Source organism: Tenrec ecaudatus, chromosome 17 (assembly GCF_050624435.1).
Source record: "Tenrec ecaudatus isolate mTenEca1 chromosome 17, mTenEca1.hap1, whole genome shotgun sequence".
In the NCBI taxonomy this organism is placed as follows: domain Eukaryota; kingdom Metazoa; phylum Chordata; class Mammalia; order Afrosoricida; family Tenrecidae; genus Tenrec; species Tenrec ecaudatus.
In genome coordinates, this window is record NC_134546.1 from 39,511,483 (window position 1) to 39,535,672 (window position 24,190).

General features: G+C 56.5%; 1 protein-coding gene across 2 annotated transcripts in view; it reads left to right on the forward strand.

Moving 5' to 3' along the window:
- The window catches only part of TTC7A (tetratricopeptide repeat domain 7A), a 116,676-nt gene that overhangs the window by 82,851 nt on the left and 9,635 nt on the right, over positions 1-24,190 (forward strand). For both annotated transcript variants that reach the window (XM_075535763.1, XM_075535762.1), the window contains exons 16-18: positions 13,646-13,762; positions 14,887-14,987; positions 19,151-19,285. In XM_075535763.1, the coding sequence (XP_075391878.1) occupies positions 13,646-13,762; positions 14,887-14,987; positions 19,151-19,285 (353 nt within the window). The remainder of the gene's footprint in view (positions 1-13,645; positions 13,763-14,886; positions 14,988-19,150; positions 19,286-24,190) is intronic.

Consider the following 24,190-nt stretch of genomic DNA (forward strand, 5'->3'; position numbering starts at 1 on the left):
TGGGCAGCCTGCACTTGTTACACGTGCTGCTGCTGCGCCTCCCTCAGGGTCCCACCTCCGTCACTGCGATGACTGGCCTCGCCGAAAGTGAGCTTGGCCACTTTCTCTAAGTCCTTGGCGGACCTCCGGGACTCCAAGGACCCAGGCACCTCAGGTGATTCCCTTAGGGTTCCTAACCCAGGAGAAAGTAGAGGGCCCCTGTGTGGATGTGCTACTGTCGGCTGGGGAGAACGTGTTCCCCAAGGGTGACCTCTAACCTGCTGTGAGGACAGAGCCACCCACATGCCACGCAGAAGCTCTCAGGAGCTTTCCAGTCCAGGGGCTGTGGCCGGCAGACAGCAGGGACCTTCCTGAGGTCGGAGCAGAAGGGAGCGGAGCATTGGGTCCCACCCACTCAGCCCCCGCGGGGTCTTTCTGTCCAGTTTTCGTCACCATGGAGATGTGCCCCAGATGTCCGGGACTGCTTACTGTGCTGGCAGAGCCCCACAGATCAAAGGACCTCCAGGGCTGTGAGGAGCCCCATCTGGATCCGCCCTGGCCCTCTGGAAGCAAGGATGCTAGGGCGTGGGCCCCCATCTCCCACCCATCCCTGTTTAGTGACTGACTATAGCACATGTCCATGGCTCTTTGCGAGTGAATCAGTGCTGTCTCCTACAGATGCAAGCCCCGGGGGTACAGGACCCCGAGGATTAGCAGGAAATGTCAGTGAGCTCATTACGGGTCAGGGATCATGGAAAAATGTCATTGCTCTTCGATGGAAACTTCGCCCGGCACCTCCAGCTGCTCCCTGCCTGAGGAACAAGCCATGCGTGGCTTTGGCTTCAGCGGTTGCCACGGCAGTTAATTAAACAAACAGGGCAGTGAAACCCACCGCAGCGAAAGGGACAGTCAGACCCAAGCCGAAACGGTGGCCAGATAGGGCCAGCTGGCTGCCCCCAACTTGCCCAGAGGGAATCAGCAGCAGCTGCAGCCCCAGGCTGCTCCCTGGGAGGCAGACATAGGACACATCTCAGACAGCCTTACCCCTCGGACTCCGGCCAGAGTTAGAAATCACGTTAGCTCTACTGATAAGTGCACAGGGGAGGGGGCGCGTACCCTACTCCACCGCAGTAAGCCTCCGCCTTAAGGTACTCAGCTCTCAGTGGCTTGGCAAGCCTAGCTCTGCTGACAAGCGTCATAGGCGCCCCAGTCCTCAGGAAGCCTCCTGTCTGAAGCAACTTAGGCTGCTAATGGCAGGGTCAGCAGTTTGAACCTACCAGCCACTCCTTGGGAGAAAGATGAGGCTCTCTGCTTCCATAATGAGTCACAGTATCAGAAACCCACGGGGTCAGTACTACTCTGTCCTGGAGGGCTGCTTGGAATTTGGCTTGGGTTTTGAGTTTGGTTTGGGGTTAGGAAGGGTCAGCATGTGTGGAAGTGTCGGAAAGACCCGCTCCTTTTTCACAGGCTTACGAGACAAAAGCCCCAGCAGTCCCGCCCGCTCCCAAGCAGCCAGCCGGGCAAGAGGGAGGCAAAGGCCCTCAGGAAAGCCGGCACACAACTGTTGGAAGCTGCTTCGGGCCCTCTGTCCTTCAGTAAGTGGCTGGCCCGTCCACATCATGGAGTATTAACCAGCCATAAAACAAAACGCGTGATCAAGCCACAGGAATCCCCAAGGGGCCTTGAGTCTGCTGCGGAGAGAAAGCAGCCAGTCCCACAAAGGCAGCGATGTGGTTTGAACCCTCTGACAGCCCACGATGGAGAGAGACCACAGAAAGCTCGCTGGCTGCTGGGGCCTGCTGAGTAGGCATGGCATGAAGGAAGGACATGTGGACAACAGGGTGTCTCAGTGTCACTGTGATGGTGGACACAAAATAAACGCAGCCGTAAGCCGTTAAAGAAAGACCGAAACACAACCAATATGAGGCTAAATGAGCACACACTCCGGGGGGGGGGGGGTGGCAGACAGTGAGCGTGGCAGCCTGAGAGGCAGGCAGAGCCAGCGACATTTGTGAATCAAACTCCAAGCTCCAGGACTGACCAGAGGTCACCCTTCCCCCATCCAGAGCAGTCTCCAGCCTCCTGGAAGCCCACCGCTCCTTGGCAGAGTTACGCTTCCCAGAATGCTCCCAAGTTCAGGGATTGGGAAGCAGCGCAAGGAGGACCTAGATTTCCGTGCATTTGGATGACCTTTCGTGAATGGAGCACATGTTTAAAAACAAAAGACAGAAGCTGATGAGGCAAAGACAGATGGCCCCTCGGTACAGCGGGAACCTGGCGCTGTGGGAAGCACACACCCGGAGCTGCTTCCTGAAAGCCTGGGCTTCAGCCTAAGCCGGGGAGGGGAGCACGTGCAGCCTGGACGGGCCCTGGCTGCCTGAGGCCTGGCCTGCAGAGCCAGCTAGTGAGTCAGGGGGTGGGGGGAGGACTGCTCAGCCTTGAGAGCTGTTGCTCTTTCCTTCACGTTTGGGGTAGAGGAGACAGCGGGCTGACCCGCTAGGGAGGGGCAGGAATGTGGGGTCAAGGGGAGTGACCCGGATGGCTCTTCAGCGCTGGTTTTAGATAACAGATCCTTTGTGCTTTAGTCAGGCTGCTTGGAGGGAAGGTCGCTATAGTAACCAAACAAAGTGTCTCAGCTCTGACATGGCTTTCCAGTCACCAGCCCATCAGTCACCAGCCCACCCAGGCCCTGCAGTCTGCCACCTGGCTTTGAAATGGGAAAGAAGCAAACCGGTTTCCCCACCTCACTGGGGCAGGCCCCTGGGGTTCTGGCCTGGCCCAGATCCTAGGAGACCTGGAAGGAAGGTTCTGGGGGAAGGTAGGTGGGAGCCCAGGACGTTGTCCCTGGTGTAGAGACCAGAGGAACAGCCAAAATGGAGGTGTGTAAACAGTTGGGAACTCTCCCCCCAGGACCCGAGGTGGTTTTAGAAACTGTGAGCTGAGAAAGCGGCGTGACTCAGAGCCAGGCTGCATCCATCCAGGTGGTCCTGATGGGCAGCCCTCGGGTCTCCCGGCCTGCCTCACCTCACTACCACACTGCCTGTGCTATATGTCCAGTGGTGCTAGTCTCTCGCCAGCAGAGAGGACCATGTCTTCTGGGGCCTCTGTTAGCATGTCTGACGTAACCCAGTACACTTTAATTCAATTGTTCATATTAGGTGCCTTTCGTACATCAAAAGGATGCTTCAAATACCAGCCCGCCTGAGAGAAGCTTGGAAGCAAAGGTATTAACACAAACACAGTCTATCACTTTGCTGGCTCCGTGAACCTGTTTGGCTGCGTGTCCCTGATGGGGACAAGAGCCACCTGAGCCGCCGTCTGGTTGAGGGAAGTGCTAAGCCAGGCAGCGTTGCCAGTTCCCCTCCTAAAAGCTCAATCCCTCATCAGCGAAGCCGCTTTGATTCAGCATGCTCACTCAGTGATCTGGCTCCGTGGGACGGTTGGATAGCTTTTGAGGTGGAGTGGTTAGCCTTGGGGTCTACCATCCGCTTACGTTCAAACGCAGATGAGTCAGTGGCCTAAATTGTTTTGTTTGCTTTGGAAGGAAGGAGAAGAGAGAAACAGGCCCTGATCCCCCTGCTCTGCAGGGCTGGGGAGACCATGTGGCCCTGGCACAGGTGGCCCAGCCACAAGACAAAACCTTTCCGTCCCGCAAATGGGGTGGGCGGGGCGGTCGTGGCAGGCAGGACCCCCTCTGGAAGGTGGTCCGCAGGTCCCTGAGGCCCCTCACACCAGGCGGTCTGAGAGACCGGCCACAACTCCTTGGTCTCCCTTGGTGGCAGCGACACTGCCCCGTGGTTCTGAAGAGACTCTGGCTTGAGTGCACCTTTGCTCTGGAGAGCCGTCTGTTCCGGGAGGTGGCCGCTAACCAGAGGGTCAGCAGTTCGTGCCCACCAGCTTCTGGAGAGAGAAAGATGCGCCTGTGTCCTTTCATAAAGACAGACGTCTCAGAAGCCCTGTGGAGCAGTTCTGTGGGGTCACTATGAGCCGGTTTGGTTTGGGGTGTTACTGCAGTTTAAGATAGAGCCGCTAAAGTCAGCCAAAACAGGAGCACATTGCCAGCAGCCACTGGGCGTGTCTGGGCACAGGGGCCCCAGGTCAGCTTGGCTTGCTCACCAGGCGGGGTGGAGGAGCGATTTCGGGAAGCACAAGCCCACAAGCCACTGCTGTTTCCAAGTCAGACCACGTGACAACAAACGCCTCAGGAGAGGCTCAGGAGTGTAAAGACCGAGGAGATGCAGATGTCACACAGCTGGAAGGAGGTCCTCAATCCACCATGTCACCGGATGGCACCTGTGGGAACTGCCCAACGGGGCATGTTCTGCTGTGTGTGTGCTCAGCAACAGGCAGCAAGCAGAATGAAACCATCTTTAAAGGATGAGATTAAGCGACATGGGCTGGTGTAATCCAGACCCAAGGGAAGAAGTTGGTTTTTAGGGTTAAGGACTGCGATTAAGGTTGACCTACCACCCACCCCCTGGTGGGGGCTAGTCTGGCAGAAGGTAGTGGAGCTGGGACAGACTGTGGCCTCTCCAGGGGATTAACCAACCCCAAACTCACTGCCATCAAGTCCATTCCAACCCTATGAGGCCCTTGTGGGTCTCTCAGACTTTATAGGAGCCCTGGTAGTGGTTACGTGCTGGGCTGTGACCCGAGAGGTTGGTAGTTCAAATCCACTGACCGTTCAGGAGAAAGGCGGGCTTTCCTCTCGTTAACAGTGACGATCTGGGGCACTCACAAGGGCAGTTCTCCCTTGCACTAACAGTTCCCTACTAGGAGCTGGCATCGACTCAGTGGCAGTGAGTGGGAACTCTACAGCAGCGGTTCTCAACCTGTGGGTCGTGACCCCTTTGGGGTTAAATGATACTTTCACAGGGGACCATGGGAAAACATATGGTCCACCCACATGCAGATATGCCCACCTACAAGTACCCAGCATGAAGACTGTTACCCATGCTATACCATGCTTCAAGACAAAATTTCATTTATTTGTAATTAGAAATAAATGTCACAATATATCACAATATATAATTACATATTTTTGTGATTAATCACTATGCTTTAATTGTGTTCAATTTGTAAAAATGAAAATACACCCTGCATTTCAGATATTTACATGTCGATTCATTAACAGTAGCAAGATTACAGTTACGAAGTAGCAATGAAAATATTTTTTAAACATTTTATTAGGGGCTCATACAACTCTTATCATAATCCATACATATACATACATCAATTATATAAAGTACATCTGTACATTCTTTGCCCTAATCATTTTCTTTTTTTTTTTCTCCTCTTTTCTTTTTTTACATTTTATTAGGGGCTCATACAACTCTTACCACAATCCATACATATACATACATCAATTGTATAAAGTACATCTGTACATTCTTTGCCCTAATCATTTTCTTTTTTTTTTTCTCCTCTTTTCTTTTTTTACATTTTATTAGGGGCTCATACAACTCTTATCACAATCCATACATATACATACATCAATTGTATAAAGTACATCTGTACATTCTTTGCCCTAATCATTTTCTTTTTTTTTTTCTCCTCTTTTCTTTTTTTACATTTTATTAGGGGCTCATACAACTCTTATCACAATCCATACATATAAATACATGAGTTGTATAAAGCACATCTGCATATTCCCTGCCCCAATCATTCTCAAAGCATTTGCTCTCCACTTAGGCCCTTTGCATCAGGTCCTCTTTTTTTTCCCCTCCCCCCTCCCCCCTCCCTCATGTGCCCTTGGTAATTTATACATTGCTATTTTGTCATATCTTGCCCTATCCGGAGTCTCCCTTCCCCCCCCTTCTCTGCCGTCCCTCTCCCAGAGAAGAGGTCACATGTGGATCCTTGTAATCAGTTCCCCCTTTCCAACCCACTCACCCTCCACTCTGAAAATATTTTTATATTGGGGGGTCACCACCACATGAGGAACTGAATGAAAGGGTCACGGCATTAGGAAGGTTGAGAACCACTGCTCTACAAGAAGAGAAAACCTTATCTTTTCCTCAAGAAGTAGCTGGTGTTTTCGAACTACCGACCTTGCAGTTGGCAGCCCAACTTGTAACCCAGAGTTCCTTAAAAACCACACGCTCAAGAACAGCTTCACTCATCGAATTGCCCCAGGTGACTCCTCCCCAGAGGCATGGACTTGGGAGCGGGAGGGTCCTGCGTTGCTGGGTCCTTTCGAGGCCAGGAGAGCCTGGCGGTGGTGGCCTGGATGAGGTGAGGGGCATGCTGCCCCTCTGCCCCACCTCTATGCCTTGGACCTTGTCCAGCCCTCTGCTGAGCCACTGCTCAAGACGCCACCCTGTTCTAGATGCTTCTGCGCTTCCCTGGTTCTGTTCTTGTGTTTTCTGTTTCCTCGTTGCTTCTGACGTGCTGCTGGATCCTCACTGTGAGTCTGGCCGAATCTCTGGAGCGGGGCTGCGCCTGGTGTCAGCCCTCAAGCCCCCGGCGGGGCACCACACGGCCTAGCTAGTCGACCCCTAGACAGGTAGTTTGTGGGGGCTTTGGGGAGCTTGGTGTGGAAGTAAGGAGTGAATTCTGGCACCGGCGGTTTTCCATGTGTTCTCACTGTGGTGGGTTTGTTTTGTGTTTTCTGTTCTTGGTTTGATTGGTTTATTTTTCTTGGTCTTTGCAGTGGTTCTATTTTAGAAGTGAGGAAGTTAATGAGGAAATTAGAGGTTACCTTAAGGCCAAATAGCTACTGAGTCCAGCACAGGGCCTGCTGATTAGCTGAGCAACGCTGCACCCCAAGAGCTTCAATAACAGTACAGCACCCCATTACCAGGTGCTCCTCTGATACCTTGACCACCCCGGAGGGAAGGGGGGCCGGGCACGGCACGTGTCCCCACTTTGCACAGGGACACAGCTGCCCAGAGTGAGGCGTGGACAAGCAGTCAAGAGCCAACCAACCACCAGCCAGTTGCTGCTGAGCTGAATTTTACCCACAGTGCCCTTTCTGGGCTAGAGAACTGCGCTTCCTCAGGCCGCCAGGAGCTGCTGCTCGCATGTCCACCTCTAGCCTCTCTTCTAAGGGGCCCCCAGGCTGATTCAAGACCCCCACCTCATTGGTTAAGCCGGTGAGCACCGGCCAGAGACCAGACTCCCATCCTGATAGTGATCATTGACAGATAGCTGGAGTGCACCCCCACGAAGGGCAGCCCACCCCGACTCCCGCAGACCTTGAGCGTGTGGCTCGGCCCTACTACAAGCCCCAGGCTATGGGAGTACAAGTAGTCCACAACTTCAGAAGCGCTGTGTGGGCCTTCCAACAGGCTGCATGAGCCGTCGGTTTGTTTGTTTGTTTGTGGTGGGGCTTGTCCTCACTCACCCGTGCTCCCTGCTCACTCTCTGATGTGCTCAGTCTCACGATGACCCCCAAAGACCACCCAAGATCAAAGAGACTGATCATGAAAGGCAATGGCAGGGAGACCCTGCAGCAAAGCCAGACACTTGACTTAGGTCCAAACCGATGGCTGCCCGTTGTGGAAACAGGGTCCTGCGGTGAGTTGGGGGTCTACCACTTGGACCAGCAGTCCCCCGACAGGTGTGGACCCGGAGGCTCTGCAGTGCAAAAGCTATTGCCCTCGGCCACCAGGCAGGAGGGTGGCATGCTGGGGTCTGACCTGGGTTCCGCTTTTCCCACCCAAAGGAGTCCACCTTGGTGCATCTGAACATGAGCCCCTCCCCCCCCACACCACCTCCCTGTGATGGGTGCTCTGGGCAGGCTCCGGGCACCTGGCCAAGGACTTAGACTTACCAGAGGTATGGTGCCTAATCCAGAGAATAGCCCGCTTTTTCACTCAATTATGTGTTTTCTACAAAAATAGAACTCTTCATTAAACCAGCATGGCACAGCCATCAGCAGGAATTACTAATTACTGTCCTTTAAGGAGATAATACTCCCCTTTAGTGCATTCACCACACCTGCACCGCCCCTTCCCCCACTGAGCCAGGAGCTAGCGGTAGGAGAGCTGCCTGCCCAGGGCTGGGGGAATGAGCTGGGGGGTCCGAGCACCGTATACACTAACCGAGACTTCTCTGACTTGTCGTCCTGGGGTCTGGGAGCAGTGTCCGCTTGCCCCCTGGTGCCTCTGCCGCTGCCTCCTGCGATTCAGCAGAGTCTCGGGTACAAAGAGAAGAATGTTTGCTCCTACCTCATTCGAGAAGCAAACGTGGGTGCTGGTAGCTCCCCTTCTTGAGGGGTCCCGTGTCCCTGGCATTGGCCGTACCGGCTTTGTCTCGCTTCATCCAACAAGGGCTAAGTAGAGTTCAGAAAGGTTGAGAAACTTACCAGTGGGCTGCAGGGCCTGGACATGTGTCACCACACCCCGTTGGGCACTGATGGCCATCTGCTCGACTGGGGTCAGAGGGGCTTGGCAAGAGTGTGCACCCTGGATGGCATGGCGTTGACTGAGTACAGGGGCTTCTGCGGATGCTGAGTGATTGTCTAGGAATGAGGAGCAAACGGTGAGCCTGCTGAGCTGCAGGGTGAGCAGCCGGGGAATGGGCACAGGACTGTGGGTGGCTGCAGGAGGGGTGGGTGAGATGACCCTGACTTCAGCACTGTGCGTGCGTAGCCCTTGCGTCATCCCAAAAGTACACCCCCCCCCCACACACACACACCCCCGTCTCACAAAGAATTCTTCCCAAGCCGTTCCTGCTTTGCCCTCCTGGGAGAAGTGGAAAGAGAGAGTCTGTTTCCATCAGGTGGCAGCAGCTCCCGGTCTTAACTGTTGTGACAGAGAATTGGCGGTTTGGGCCTGCCCCTAGGGTGCAGGGCAAGAGGAGGCAGGGGCCACCCTGGGCCACCCTGGGTGTCTCCTGAGGATGCTAAGAGAGCAGCAAAGACAGGTGGCCTGTGGTAACACCTGCCTGTTAGCAGTGGAGACCCCATTGAGAGAAGGACTGGCCCAGCCCCAGATGCAGACAGACAGCTGCCACGCTTCCCAGGTCCTCGGGCCTGTCTGTGCCCACCCATTCGGGTGACACGGGTGGGCAGGTCCTGCCACTGACCGGTGTGCTCCAGGGATCATGTGGACATGCCTGAGGCCCGGTGGTGAGAGCTCCTGGCACGAGGAGCCGTGACTGCACTGTTGATCACTTTTGGGCTGAGTCAGGGTCTGGCTGGGGCTGAGGAGCGTGCCCTTGGTGGGCACTGATGGTGTAGTGGGTCGCATGCTGGGCTGCTAACTGCAAGGTCAGCAGTTTGAAGCTACTAGCCACTCCTAGGGAGAAAGAAGAGGCTTTCTACTCCCGAAAAGATTTCCCGCCTCAAACCCACAGGGGCAGTTTTGCGCTGTCCCACAGGTGGGTCACTGGCACGAGTCGCGTCTTTGGTTTGGACAGAAGGCAGTGTGCTGGAGTAAAATGATGGGTCCTCCAGTCATGGGCCCCTTGCTTCACACAATACTGTGGACACATTCAACACAGAAAATGCTTAAGCGAGGTGGTGGGCGGGAGGGGCATCTAGAAGCCAACGCTTCTGGTGCCCCACTGTCTCACAGTTGGGGGGGGGGTAAAACTCACTTGATGGCACCGTGGGGAGGGGCTGAGACTTGAGGGTCATGCACAGTGGGAGCCATGCTTCCTCTTTGTGGGGGAAGGTCCCTGGGAGCAGGGCTGACCTGTAAGGGTGGGAAACTCTCAGGAGCTGATGGAGGAGAGGAAAGGAGATGATGGGGGAGGGGTGGCGTGCCCCAGCCCAGAAAGGATGTGGTTGGGCTGAGACACTTCCCTCCGGGTCAGTCATGCTCACGGAATGTCAGCCGCAGCAGCAGGGCCACACCCATCTGTGTCGTCGGTGGATGTCACCTCTCGCAAGACCAGCTCAGCTCTAGCCCGTTTCCACGCCAAGCACATGGTGTGGCCAGCCTGCCATGGGAGCTGGGGGACACGGAGCAGGAGTGGGGAGGGTCAGCCGCAGGGAGAATGCTGTCCGTCTGTCTGGGCTGCCCAGGGACTCAGCCAGCTCCATGTCCCTGAGCCACCTGGGAGACGCAGCTATTCTAACTGTTGGGGTGGTGGGCGACTCGAGGTTGGGTTGGAGCCTGTATGTTGCCTGGGGAGGGTTTCCCACCTCACCCAATGCCCTCCTGCTTCTGCAGACTAGACCCCTGCTCCACAGCCCCCCAGCATCTCCTCTGTCCTCACACACATTTCACCCTCCTCTTGGCACCAAAACCAGCCGCAGCAAGACCCTCTCTCCGTTCTCCTCACCCTGGGTCTGAGCTACACAGGCACTTGGTTTTCTGGGCAATTTGTCTTTGATAGCGTTCTCATTATCCAGGCAAAGGCAGACGTTGTGTCTTCTTCAGATACCAGAAAGCAAAGGCTCTTCATGTTTTCGGGGTGCTGGGCACTCGGGCTCTGAGGACACGAGAGGAGGATGGTGGGACGTGCTCTCCTGAGAGGTTGACCCCTGGCCAGGCTATACAGCCCCCATGCAGGGTCCTTCCAGGCAGGCTGTTGGAGCTCACAGGGTGTGCCGAGTCTGGGAAGGCTGCTTAGGGGTGGGGTGGGTGGGGAGAGTCCAGTTGGAGAAATGTCGGCTGCATTTTTTGAGGACATGGTCAGAGGGTGCCTCTCTCTGGGGAGAGGAAACTCCCTGGTGGAGGCCCAAGCAGCCTGGGTGCACCCCAGCCCTGGGTGTGGGGAGTGGGGTGCTGTCCTCAGCAGCAGTCCATCTGTCCAGCCACAGTACCCTTGAGGAAAAGACTTAATAGACTGGAGTGACCCTAGAAACAAATCCAGGGACTTTCATATCTGCATATGAGAGAACTTTATATCAAGAACTCATTATGCATCACTAAGACATCCCAGCTCGGCCCATATATTCAATATTAGCCCATAAGTCCGATATTAGCCCGTGAAGTCCTCTTCAGACTCACACAGCACAGGCGATGATGCCGAATGCAGGAAGATCATAGGCCAGTGGGTGGAAGTCTGTGGATCCCATGGCAGTGGAAGTATCTCCAGGGCTCTGGCTGCCATCAGTGTGACTATGTGACTTGACAACAGGAAGGTGAAGCAGAGAGAAAGAGAGAGAGACACAGACACACACACACACACACACACACCCCTTTCTGATGGCAGAATCAAGAAAGAGTTCCCAGAATCCTCATGAGAAGGCCACGCCCACAAGGAGGATATGATGAGGCTGTGTCCTGATTGACAGGCTAGACCCCACCCCTTCCTTTTATCAAGTTGACGTGAAATTGTGTAACTACCACAAGGACCTCTCCAGTGACCACTGCGAGTTGCAGCCTTGGCTGGACCTCAACTCCTCGGCCACTCTCCACAGGCTGCCCAGGTGTGTGCCCGCACCGCTAGCAGGGCCAGTGGTCAGAATGCCAACTTACAACGGCATTCCCTTCAGGAAGCTTGCTTGAAGTTGCTTCTGATGTAAGTCCAATACCTTTCTTTAAGGCAGATCTTTATCTGCTGGGGGGGGGCCACATTAAATATGAACCGACAGCTGTAATAGTAATATTTCCTGCTTCTCCAGTTAGGTAAGCCAGAACGGAAAACCAGCCAGTAGTAAGTGAAGATCATAAATCGTCCTTAAGTCAGGGACTACCTAGGTTGGTAAAAAGCCACTGACTGGAACCTCCTAAGTCCCCACTGCTGGGCGAGGCCTCCTTTAAAGTGTCAAAGCGCAAGGACGGTGCTCTGAGGACTCAGATGCACTTGGCCCAAGCCATTCATTCGCCTGCTACGCACGTCCAAGTGGGGCCTGGAATAAGGAAGCCCAAAGAATTGATGCGTTTGAAGCACGGGGCTGGTGAGGAACATCAAAAGTACCGTGGGCTGCTAAAAGCACACATCCCGCTTTCTTGGAAGAAATACAGCCAGAACGCTCCTTAGAGGCCAGGACGGCGAGACTGTCCCACACAGTCTGGACATGTTGTCAGGAGAGAGCAGTCCCTGGAGAGGGACGTCATGCTGGTGACGCAGAGGGGCAGTAAAAAGGGGGAAGGCCCTAGACAAGAAGTGGCACGGCAGCCACCTGGATGGATGCTCCGGGGCGAGGCAATGTTTCGCACTGCTGTGCACAAGGTCTCTAAGAGCCCCGACAGCAGCCCCTCACCAACAAGGCCCCGCTGCTAGGAGCCCTGAGCTGGGCTTCTAACCACAAGGTCAGCAGCTGCCCAAGGGAGAAAGAAGAGACTTTCTACTCCTGTAAGCAACTACAGTCTCAGAAACCAGAGGGGCAGTTCTGTCCTGTAGGGTCTGAGTCGGATTAGGAGTATAAGTGGGGAGGGAGGAAGGAGAAAGAAGTCCCCACAGCCTTGACTAGGCTTCAAGAGCCCCACCCTTCCTTGAAGGAAGGCCTCAGGCACCTACCTAGCACTGGAGGGCCGCCAGGCCACCTTTCTCACCAAGCCTTTGTTCTGATTCACCTGTTCAGTGCCTGGTGCCCATGCTGAGGACCTGGCTCCTGGTGGGACCCAGCCCCTTCCTTCTCTTCCCACCTTGAGAACAGCCACACCTCCATCCACATCTCTCCGGCTGCTAAAACAGTAAATCTGCCCCAGAGCCGACAGTCTCATCTTCCTCCCACCGAGCGGCTGGTGGTTTTGAGCTGCCGACCTCCCCAGTGAGCAACGGAGCGCCGATCCCACAGCGCCACCAAGACTGCGCATTTCCAAGTTGAAAGTAATACTACAATTGTTCTCCCCTTCTGCACAGACACCATGCTCTTAAACACCAATTGGTTAAGGTCCCATATCATGTTCATCCTATTGCTTGTGCGAGGGGACCTGGCTATTTTAGGGGCTTCCTTGAGGGGACTTTTTGCTAAAGAAAGCAACGACCACCCTCTAGCATCAGAAAGTGAAGTTCCTTTGCGCTCTGACTCAGGAGATCTCAGTGAGCATCGATTACAGGCGCAGCCCTCTAGGCAGCCTGGGTACCAGTTGTTGCTGAGCCTCCGATGGATTGCTTTGTGGGGCTGTCACTCACCCAGGCCCTGCCGTGGACCCTGTGGCACGTGAGCGTAAAGCAGTATCCTCCTTACCTAGTGCCGCTGTCAGACCCGCTGCAGTGCATGGTGCAGCTTAGAGGCTGGAAGCCTGGCCCTCACCTGTTTTCTGCCTCCTTTCCTCGATGTCGGCCATCTTTGTGGAATGCATGTATCCCTCCCTCTTCACTTCGAATTCTCTGGGCATCTGCTCTTTCAGATCTCAGAAGTAGTTGCCTTGAAACCTCCCATATACCGATGTGCCTGCGACCTCTTCCCAGATGGGCTGTGTCCACAGTTACAGGGGTTGAGGATTCATGGCAAACCTACTCTGAGGGGAGGGCGTAGCTCACACGGTAGCGTGCGGGAGACACTGATCAGCTGAGGCTGTGGGTAGAGACCAGGCTCGTGGCCACACGGGCAGGTCTTCAGAAGACGGGGCAGGCCAGCACGTGGTAAGGGGACTCACGGACTGATCAGGGTCGCCGCCGACCAATGCAGAGGATGGCTTTGTGCTCTGGCAGTGGTGGTGACGGGAAACGGAGGCCCGGAGAAAGCCAGGACTCCTGGAATGCCACCACGGCCTTCCTGCCGGGCCACTGCGAGCGGGTGGGCAGACCCCGGGTCTCATCCCAGGAGGAGCACCAGCCAAGAGGGGTGCTCACTGACTCTGCCTCTCACCTGGCGCAGCCTGATGTTCACCAAGGTGAAGCTGGAGCAGGTGCTGAAAGGCCCAGAAGAGGCCCTGGTGACCTGCAGACAAATGCTGCGGCTGTGGCAGACGCTCTTCAATTGCTCCCAGCTCGGGTGAGTGGCCGCAGCGCCCTGGGCCTGGACGCAGGGTGGAGGGCAGGGCTGATGGGTGGCAGTGAACAAGCAGCAGCCCACAGCTGCTGGGCTGTGGTGTCCACAGGGATGGGGGGGTTGGAGGGGGGGCTCCTGGAAGGTCTGGTTTTAACCTCCGCAGGGTGCTCTTTGAGACACCTGAAGACTGTAGGAAACGGGAGCCAGGAAGGCCTAGATCAGCAGTTCTCAACCTTCCTCATGCCGTGACCCTTTCAGACAGTTCCTCATGATGTGGTGACCCCCAGCCATAAAACTACTTTTGTTGCTACTTCATCACTGTCAATTTGCTACTGTTATGAATCAGGCGACCCCTGTGAAAGGGTCATTCAACCCCCAAAGGGATCACGACCCACAGGTTGAGAACCACTGGCCTAGATCATCATGACTGGGCCAGGGCTGGGCTTGCTGCTTCCTCTTGCCCAGTAGCTGCGTGTATCCTAAGTCCTAGCTGATGTACTCACTGTGAGGGCACAGGCTCGGAGACCTTACGAGAGTTACACCCTGGTAAGCGGCGGTGCTGGCCTGGAAGCCCGCTCTGAGTCCCAGGCTTGGGTCGGTCACTTCTGTCCTGGCTCCATTTGGAAGATGCGATGGGGACCCTGGAGCACCAGCCTACCCCTGTCTCCTTCCTATCTATGACCTACTGTAGTTCGGGGCTGGAGCAGGGGACTCCCACCCTTGCGGAATCTACAGAAAACCTCAGGGTTTCTCAAGGTGAACCCCCCAGCCATGCCCTGGGAGAGTGTCAGGCAGCTCCAGGCCTGTGCCTTGGATGTGGGACATGGCCTTCCATGCAGGAGACACACATGCTCGAGGGGCTCCCCTGCCTGGAGGCTGTTAGCGCTGGCCACTCCTCTACATAGGGAGCGGCCCCTGGTGTGGTGGGAGCAGCAGAGCTGGGGGGGGGGGAAGGGGGGAGCCGACTGCAGGCCTGCCACCTAGCTGACTGTGCTACCCGAGTAGCTGGGACCCCTGCACTGTGGCCAGGACTTGGCTGAGTGAGGCTCCTTCATTGCCTGGCTGGCCAGCCTGGGAGGCATCTGCCCTCCCTCACAGCCCCGCCTTCCCGCCCTCCCTCCCTGCAGTGGCCTGGAAAAGGACGGCAGCCTGGGCGGGGAGGGCTTCCCCCTGAAGAAGCAGAGCGGCATGCACCTGATTCTTCCTGACGCCCATGAGGCCGACTCCGGTAAGGAACTGCCCACAGCCCGCCCTCCTGGCCCCACGGCAGCAACAAGGAGTGTGGCACCTGGGAGGGCCCTGCCCAGCTGGCCAGATCCCACTGCCCAGGGCTCTGGTGCTAGGGAGCCTCCTCCGGGCGTCTTTCAGGGCTGGCCCTGACTTTGCGAAGGGAAGGATGCTGGTCTGGGCTGGGGGCTGGAGTGAGCCTCCTGGGGGTTGGGGGGAGGGAGACTAGGGTGGAGGGGGGCTATGGAGCATCTCTCTAGCCACCATGGGGTCGATGCTGATGTCTAGCTCCTCCTACAAGGTGGGGACACTGTCCCTGTGAGTTTCCAATTCTCTACGGGAGTAGAAAGCCCCGTCTTTCCCACAGAGCAGTTGGTAGCTTCAAACTGCTGATCTTTTCATTAGAAAGGCCATCGTGTATGTAGCCACTATGCCACCAGGGCGGTGGAACATAGAATCCGGTCTGCCTGGCTAAAGCCAGAGCTGACTGACCGAAGCTCCTCAGTAACGTGAAGAACCCCGTGGCTGGTGGGTTACAAGGTGGGTGGCTACCACAGCACCGCAGCTCAAATCCACCAGCCAATCCACAGGAGAAAGACAGGACTTTTCTTCTGTTCTTAAATCATTTTATTGGGAGCTCTTACCACAATCCACACTTACATCCATTGTGTCAAGCACATTTGTACATGTGTTGCCATCGTCATTCTCAAAACATTTTCTACTTCAGCCTCTGATATCAGCCCCTCGTTTTTCCCCTCTCTCCCACACTCTCCCTCCCTCATGAACCCTTGTCTTACACTGACCAATGTCTCCCTTCACCCACTTTTCTGTTGTCCGTCCCCCAGGGAGGGGCTTATATGTCGATCAGTGTGATCAGTTCCCCCTTTCTACCCCACCTTCGCCTTACCCTCCTGATATCTCTACTGTCATTATTGGTCCTGAAGGATTTATCTGTCCTGGATTCCCTTATTTATACCCGTGTACATCCTCTGGTCTGGCTGGATTTGTAAGGTAGAATTGGGATCATGATATGAGGGGAGCATTAAGAACTAGAGTGAAGTTGTCTATTTCCTCGGTGCTATACTGCACCCTGACTGGCTCGTCTCTTCCTGGTGACCCTTCTGTGAGGGGATGCCCAACTGTCTGCAGATGGGCTTTGGGTCTCCACTCGGCACGCTCCCTCATTCACATTGATATTGATTTTTTGTTCTGGGTCTTTGATGCCGGATACCTCATCCCATCGACACCTCATGATCACATAGGCTAGTGTGCTTCTTCCATGTGGACTTTGTTGCTTCTCAGCTAGATGGCCATTTGTTTATCTTCAAGCCTTTTTAAGACCCCAGACACTGTATTTTTTGAGAGCCAGGGACCATCACAGTGTTCTTGCATTGAGGGAGGATTTGAGTAGAGGCCCAATGTCCATCTGCCACCTTAATATTAAACCTGTACATATATGCACATAGATCTATTTCCCTATCATTAGGTATAAACGTTGACATGTACATGCCTGTATTTAGAACTCTATAAATGCCCTTTGCCTCCTAGTTATTTCCTCTATTTTCTTTTACTTCCTCTTGTCCCACTATCATGTTCAGCCCTCAGGTTTCAGTAATTCCTCTCGGTTACATTGCCCTTGATCAAGCCCCCCCCCCCCCCCGACCTCCTACGAAAGACAGGCTTTCTCCTCCTATAAACAGTCACCATCCTGGAAACCCCGGGGCAGTTGTACCCTGTCTTGAAAGGTCCCTGTGAGTCCACGGCAGTCCGTTGAGTTCTTTTCTCAGTGAATTGAGTCGAGCAGAGAGGGGCGGATTGTGCTTCCTTAGATAGCTCTTCAGCGCAAAGCTGGTTGCTGGCAGGAAGAGAATGTTTTGAAACTGACTGTGGAGCAATTGCACAGCCCTGCTGGGTGTGCTGGGCCTGTGGATTGATGGGGTCTCGATTGGCTCCCAGTAACATGGTTCTGCATGAATAAAGCTTAGATTCAAATATCTTTTTAAAACACACATCCTGAAACCCTTGCAAGGCCAAGAAGATGTAAATGAGCCCAAGAGCGACTTAAAGGAATTTTTTTTTCATTTAAATGGATTTTAAAGGGCAAGCACATCTTTTTAAGAGAGCGGAAGACTAGTCCTTTTCAGTGAGAGTCAGTGGCATTGGACTCAGAGGACCTGGGCGTTGTTTCCCCTGGCGGACACGAGCCCAGCTGCCACTTTCTCAGCAATGGCTTCACGGGCTCGTTTCAGGAGGGCTGCGGGCTGCAGGGCACACAGCCTCGGGTTAGCAGCTGCTCCCACCAAGGGTATGGTGTGAACACACCCTCCGCTCTGCAGAAGAAAGTCCTGGCAATCCTCTTCCATGAAGATGACAGCCAAGAAATCCCCGCGGGGCAGGCCTGCTCCTTTGCACACGGGGACCCCTGGATCTGGCGGCCAACTGGGCAGCAGGTAACAGCAACCATCGCAGCCGCCTCGCACTTAGACAGGAGGAGCTGTGAGCGGAGGTGCGGCCCGTGAAAAACCGAGACCTGCCCAGGGTCTCCTGATTCCACCGGAGCCGTGACTACTGTCAAGAGCACAGAACATGTTCCCATTTCACCGGCTTTGTTGCTGTGTGCCGTGGAGCCGGTTCCGACCCATATCGACCGTGAGCACAACAGAAGGAAGCGCTGCCGGTGCTGCTCCACCCTCACGATGGCTCCTGAGCCTGAGTCCACTGTGGCCACGGCGGTGTCCATCCGTCTTCTGAGGGCCTTCCTCTCTCGTTGCCCCTGCGGTTGAACAAGCCCCTGTCCTCTCCTGGGCCCGGTCTCTCCCGACAGCATGTCCGAAGCAGGCGAGACGAAGTCCAGCAGCCTGGCCTGGAAGGAGCACTCTGGCCATACTTCGTTCAAGACAGATCCGTTTGTCCTTCTTAGCACTCCAGGGTACTGTCTTAAGTTCTTCGCCAGAGCCGTAATTGGGAATTAGAAAAGCTAGCAGTTTGCCCACCCTGAGCAGGGGCAGTGCCACGCAGAGCCGCTGCAGGAGAGGATGCCAGAGCCCACAGACTGACCCACCTGGTGCCGGAGAACCCTCCCAGCGGACCGGCCCTCGTCCACGTGGCGTCTGAGCAAAAAGTAAGACTAGCAAAAGGCAGAGAGGAACAGTCAGCCACCAGCTCGCCACCCCGTTAGTGCGGAGGAGCGGTCCTGTAGATGGCTCTGTGCTCGTGTTTTCTTCACAAAAACGAGACCCGGGCTGCTCTCCGCCGCTCTTCTTTCCTTCCCGGCAGTGTCTCCTCCACCCCGTCCCACGTGAAGGCACGGCTTTGCAGTGTCGCAGGGAAAGCAGGAAGCAAGCCCCCCCCCCCCCTTCAGCTAGACGTAGCAAGGCGGGAACAACTGGAAACTCGCCCGGTCCTCACTCCAACCAGCCTGCTCGGTCTGCGGCTCCCTCGGGTGCAGGCACTGGTTCGGAATGGAGGGCAAGGCTTCCACACTTCCTGCGGCGTGGCTCTGAATTGTGTTCCCAAGTCTGCCGCTCCTGACTACCTGGAGCCCAAGACTCGGACGGAGAGGAAGGCAGAATTTGAAGAGCAGCGTGAGAAAGCAGCCGAGACCCAGCTGCACACACAGCGCCTGTGTTCTCCAGGCCACCGCGGCGCCGTGCCATCGAGTCAGCCTGAGTCCCAGCAGCCCGTGCACAACAGAACAAAGCACGGCCCGCTCTGGCGTCGTCCTCACGTGTGCTCCTGCGGGAGCCCGCTGTGCCCGTGTGCGTCCATCTCTTCAAGGGCCATCCTTCTGTCCACTGCCCGGCCACATGTCTGAGGACGTAAGGCTGCGTCGTCCTGCACAATGAAGCCTTCGTTTGTTTCCAGTCCGTTCCTGTTCTATCAAAGTACCTTTTCTCCTCTCTGTGATGCCGGCAGTGGTAGAACGCCCACCTTTGCAACATTGATCGTTGTTTTCCTTCCAGGGAGACCCCAGGAAGCTCCCCTCATCACTGGGAACAAATGGATGGGGTGGGAGTCTGCTGAGTGGGTCTGGTGCCAGTTTCTCAGCCATCGGACTCCTCACCCTGCCTCTCCCATGGGGCTGTGCAGCCACACCCCTGGGGTCTGCCAGGCTGTGGCCCCCGCTTCTACTGCTCAACAGCCACCCACCTCCCTGTTCTGCAGGCTCTCAGCGGGCATCATCCATCGCAGCCTCCCGGCTAGAGGAGGCCATGTCGGAGCTGACCATGCCCAGCTCAGTCCTGAAGCAGGGGCCCATGCAGCTGTGGACCACGCTGGAGCAGATCTGGCTGCAGGCCGGTGAGTGCCTCACCCCGGCAGGCGGACCTGGTCCCACCTGCAGGCCATCCAACTTCTCAGCACCCTGTCTTGTCCTATGGGTCACCTGGGCAACAGGCTTCTGGGAAGGGCTGGGCTCCAGTTGTCTCTCTTTTGCTGTCCTCAGAGGTCACGGAGTCTATCTGGCTGCCGGTTTCCATGCCCACTGGATGGGGGCATTCCTGCCTACCCACCCCGGCAGGTTCTAGGGTAGCAAATCCACATGGCAGAGGACTTGAGGTTGTGGAAGGCCACTCAGATCCATGGTCCTTGTAGGTGGTCTCAAAAACAGGACCCACCCCTCCTCCTCGTCCACCATCTCCAGCTAGAACTGCAACCCCAGAGAGTTCGCAGGGCAGCTAGAGAAGAAGTGGGGCATGGGGCCCCAAAGGAGGTGGGGACTGGTGGTAGAGTTCATTAGGCGCAGCCGGGCATGCTATTCCCGTGGGTGCTGGATTGGGAACAGCCCCTCCAGGGAACTGATTAGTCCAGTGAGGGTGAAGGTGGGGGTGACCCTCTCTGTAGACCCCTAGCTCCAGCCTCTCGGACCTGGATTTGCATGCCTGCGCACCTGCTGGCCTGTCCCCATCGATGGCCCTCTGCAGCTGGTGGCATGAGCACCGTGGGTGACCCATGGGAAGGGCTGAGCACATAGAGCCTGCCTGTCTACTACCATCAGCCGGTGAGGTGTTTGTCTCCAGCCTGCTCGTCCTCAGACATGCTTTTACGTTTACCCATTCCCCGGGGGTCGGTGCCGACCCATGGCCTTGCAGGACAGGGTAGAACTGCCCCGTGGGCCTGAGACCCTTTCCGGGAGTAGAAAGCCTCCTGGTCCTCCCAGTGGTGGTTTCAAACTGCTGACCTCATAACTGCCGTGCTGCGGGCACTCCTCACCTAACCACAGCTCAGCGGATCTGCAGGAGGAGGAGGAAGCTCCCCCCTGAGTGGTCTGGGATAAGTTAACCATCAGTTTGGGAGTTCAGGTCCTTCCTTCCTGCCTCCCCGCTGGTTGGGACTTGTTACAGCCTTTTTCTCCCAACCCTCTTCCTCCCATCCACCCACGGGCTCTCTGCCCCAGAGGCTGTGCCAGGCCAGCGCTGCAGGCCTGGGGAGGAGGGGGTACCCTTCTGGCTAGTGGGCTGCCGCTGGGTGGTCAAGGCTGGACTGAGTCTCTGCTCCCAAATGCACCTGGCTGGGCTACCATGGAGCTGCCACGCCCCCACCCTGGCTGGGTGCAGGCAGTCTGGGCAGCGCAGGAACAGAGGCGGGGCTCCCATCTAATTCTGTGGGGCCCGTCATTGTAGTCATTGTAGTCATTGTAGCAGTGTCGTCCAGGGAGCAGCTGTCCTCTCGCCCTGCTTTTCCTAGCCCCCTCATGCCTTCCCTCGACCTCCCCCTGCTCACCATCTCCTGCTCCTAACTTCTTGAATCCTTGCTGAGAGTGCCATCTGGACAGGAAGTTGGGATCCCAGGCCCAGGCCTGTGCCCCTCCCTTGGGGCCTGAGGCAAAGGAGCCTCCTCTGGGCCCCTGCCATCTGCCCTGTGGTGGCGGGGGCGGTGACACCAGACCTTGGGAATTCATCAGCTTTGCAGTTCACCCCCAGGGTTCCTCCTGCCCAACTCTGCTGCCCGCAGGGCAGGCTCTCGGGCTGACTCCACTGGTGGTCAGGGCTGGCCACGGCCAAGCTCTTCTTAGGACCTGATCTTTCCCTCCAGCCCCGGGGGCGGGCCCTCTCACCTTTATGAAGGCTCCGATGAGGGTCTCTTGGGGAGCCAGGCTTCAGGGGCAGCCCAGGCTCTCCTTCGTTCACTCTGTTCCTGAAGATCAGCCCAAGAAGGGGTGAGCGAGCCCACCTCAGTCAAGTCTGGGGTGGGGGCCTCACTGGTAGGGAAACTCCTATCACTCTCTGAGTCCCCACACCCTCAAAGCAACCACGTTCCAGGGGACAGATGTTTCCCATTTGTGGCAGCCTGGGGGCTGGAGGAAAGAGGAAGGAAATGGAGGGGCGGGGAGCGACTCAGAGCTGGACAGGGGGAAGAGCGGGCTTGGCATTGACTTCTTTATGGTGGGGCGAAGGGGGGGGTGGTGGTGAGATGCAGTGGTAATAGGAAGAAAGCCCAGTCCCCCAGGAGTGTTGAGCAAGGCATGCCAGTGTGACCGCTGGGCCCTGCAGTGGGCCCGGAGGGAACGTGTCCAGGCTGGTGGGCAGGGTGCCACTGCCTCTGCTGCCTGCCGCTGTCTAGGGAGCACCATGTTTGGTCAAATGGCCGGCAGGACACCCAAGCCACTGCCAGGACACAGGCCAGGAGCCCCGTGTGTCTGTGCGCAGGGCAGAGTCCGGTCAGGCACACCCCTCGGGGGCCTTCTCTCTTGCTCTGGTCTCTCGTTGGTTTCCTGCCTACAGGGAGGCCCAGCAGCCGAGCCTCGTCCATCCAGTGCCTGTTTTTCGGGGCTCGCTCTCTGGTGGCCGGCCAACCCCACGAGCCTGGGGCCTCAAAAAGCTCCTGGGCTTTGGGCAAGAGGGAGCTCGTGGTCCCTGTAATTGAAATCTGTTGATGAAGGCGCCTTGGAGGGCTCTCCAGGGAGGGACCAGGTGCCCCTTCAGGAGGCCAGGTGGCAAGTTGTAAACAGCTTAATGAGCCTTGCAGGAGCGAGGTGGGCCTGGCCTGGGACAAGCCTCTGGGCAAGGTCCAGGGCAGTGGCTGGAGAAAGCAGCCACAGGGATAGGTGCAGGAGGCACCAAGTCATGCCCACTACTCCCGTCTGCTGCCCCCCCTCAAGCCTGACCTCCCTCCCCTGTCTGAAGTCCCACCACCCACCCCTGCAGCCCCAGCGCCCTTGCTGCCTCTCCTAAAAAGACTTTTCCAACCCCTCCTGCCCAAGCAGACCCGTCTGAGCCCAGCACTCCGAACTGGCTCGTCATTCCACCGTCTCGCACCTCTCAGACCCAGTGCCACCTAGTCAATTTGACGCTTAGCAGCTCTCCTCAGTCACTGGTTCTGAACCGTCCTCATGCCGCGACCCTTTCACATAGTTCCTCATGTGGTCTCCACCTCCCCCCACTCCTAAAGTTGTTTTTGTTGCTACTTCATAAGTGTAATTTAAGCAACTGTTATGAATCGGACGACCCCCAGGTTGAGAACTGCTGCCCTAGGGTGTCCGAGACTAAACCCTTCTCTGTGGGAGCAGACGGCCTCGTCTTTCCCGAGCAGCACCTGGAGGGGTTTCAACCAGTGACCTTCCAGGTAGCAGTTAATTTCATGACTCAGCGACCCCTTTGCTTTCCCCTCTTCTCCGAGGCACACGGTGGTCAGTAGGTATGTCCTGCCTGCTGATCAGTTAGGGAGGCAGCCAGCTGGGAGTCCCGGCCGCATCTGAGCAGGGACAGGACCCATATCAGGGAGGAGACTGAGAGGCCCAGCCTCTAAAGCTCCCGTCTGCTGGGCTCGTCTCCCAGTGGCTTCTGCCTTGGGATCTGCAGCCTGAGCAATCCCTGGGGACCAGAGCCTGGATTTCTCTTTTCCATATCTTGGAAGTCCCGTCTGTTTTCCAGCCAGTTCTCAGATGCCTCCACGTGCTTCTCCCTGTGGGAGAGCAAGCGTGCCCTCCACAGGCCCCCTGTGATGTTCAGGGGTGTCGCAGGCTGCTTCCGTTGCAAGTGCTTTTAGGCTGCAGCATTCATGCCAACGTCCCTTAGTGTACTCTGCAGCCGTGGCCTTGGGCCAGGACACCAAGGTGCACGTGTTGCTTGGGCCTGGTTCGTCCAGCTTTCTGGAAGCCTGCTTTGAAGTTCTCTCTTCACCCCACACCCAGAGCTAGTTGGTAGTGCAAGTCTATAACAGCACCTCTGCTGCAGGGCAGGAAATGAGTGTCTCCCGGGACTGTCAGGACAGGCCCACCACCCTTTTATGGAGCCTGGGCTGTCGCCGGAGGCTGAGGAGCAGTGGGGTCCCGCCTTGGTGGGGCTCTCTCTGGGAAGGGCTTAGGGGGAGGTTTGTTACAGTGGAATCAGCAGCGCACCTGCCTCCCTCCAGACACCCTGGTGAGGATCCAACCAAACCAAGCCCATTCTAACCTGCATCTGTCCTGTGGGACGGGGTCAAGTCGCCCCTCAAGATCCCCGAGGCTGTCTCCCATGTAGATGCAGGCTGCCCAGACTGGCTGGTGGGCTCCAATTACCCACTTTTCACTGCCAGCCAAATGCCCAAAAGACTCGGGGCTTGTCCCACAGGCACCTCCATGAGGCTGCTGGGGTGTGACTGCCTCAGCACCACCTGGCTGAGCCCCAGCCTTGCCCTCAGCAAACCACCATCACCTTCAGACTCTCTGCCCCCCATCCCATGGCAGGATCCCATCGTTCTACCTGAGGTTTACCCCAACTTTCCTGGTCACACTGGGCAGATATGGGGCATCACCCTGAGAGGCCTGGCCGGCAGTCTCCCATTCCACCCAGCTGAATGAGCCCAGGTGTCTGAGTCTGAGGAGCATGGTCAGTGCCTGCCCCCGAGGCCCTCTGCAGGCTGCTCGGCGTGCGTCTGCCCTGCAGCCCCCACCAAGCACTCACTGCCATCAAGTCAATTCCAACTCATCACGTCCTACATGGCGTCTCCCAGCCCGCCTGCCCAGGGCTCCTCTGACTTACAGCGCTCTAAACACTTGCCTAGTGCCTGGGTTACACAACAGGCTGCTCACTGCGAGGTCAGCATCGGAATCCAGCAGCCACTCCGCGGGACAGAGATGAGTGTCTGCCCCTGTGACGATTTACAACCTCCACCCCCGCTCAGGGTTGCTATGGGTCGGGATCGACCCAACAGCAGTGGGTTGGGGTTGGTTACTTTGGGTTGTGTTAGCGGGGTAGTTTTTATCCCCAAGCCCGGACTTGGGGG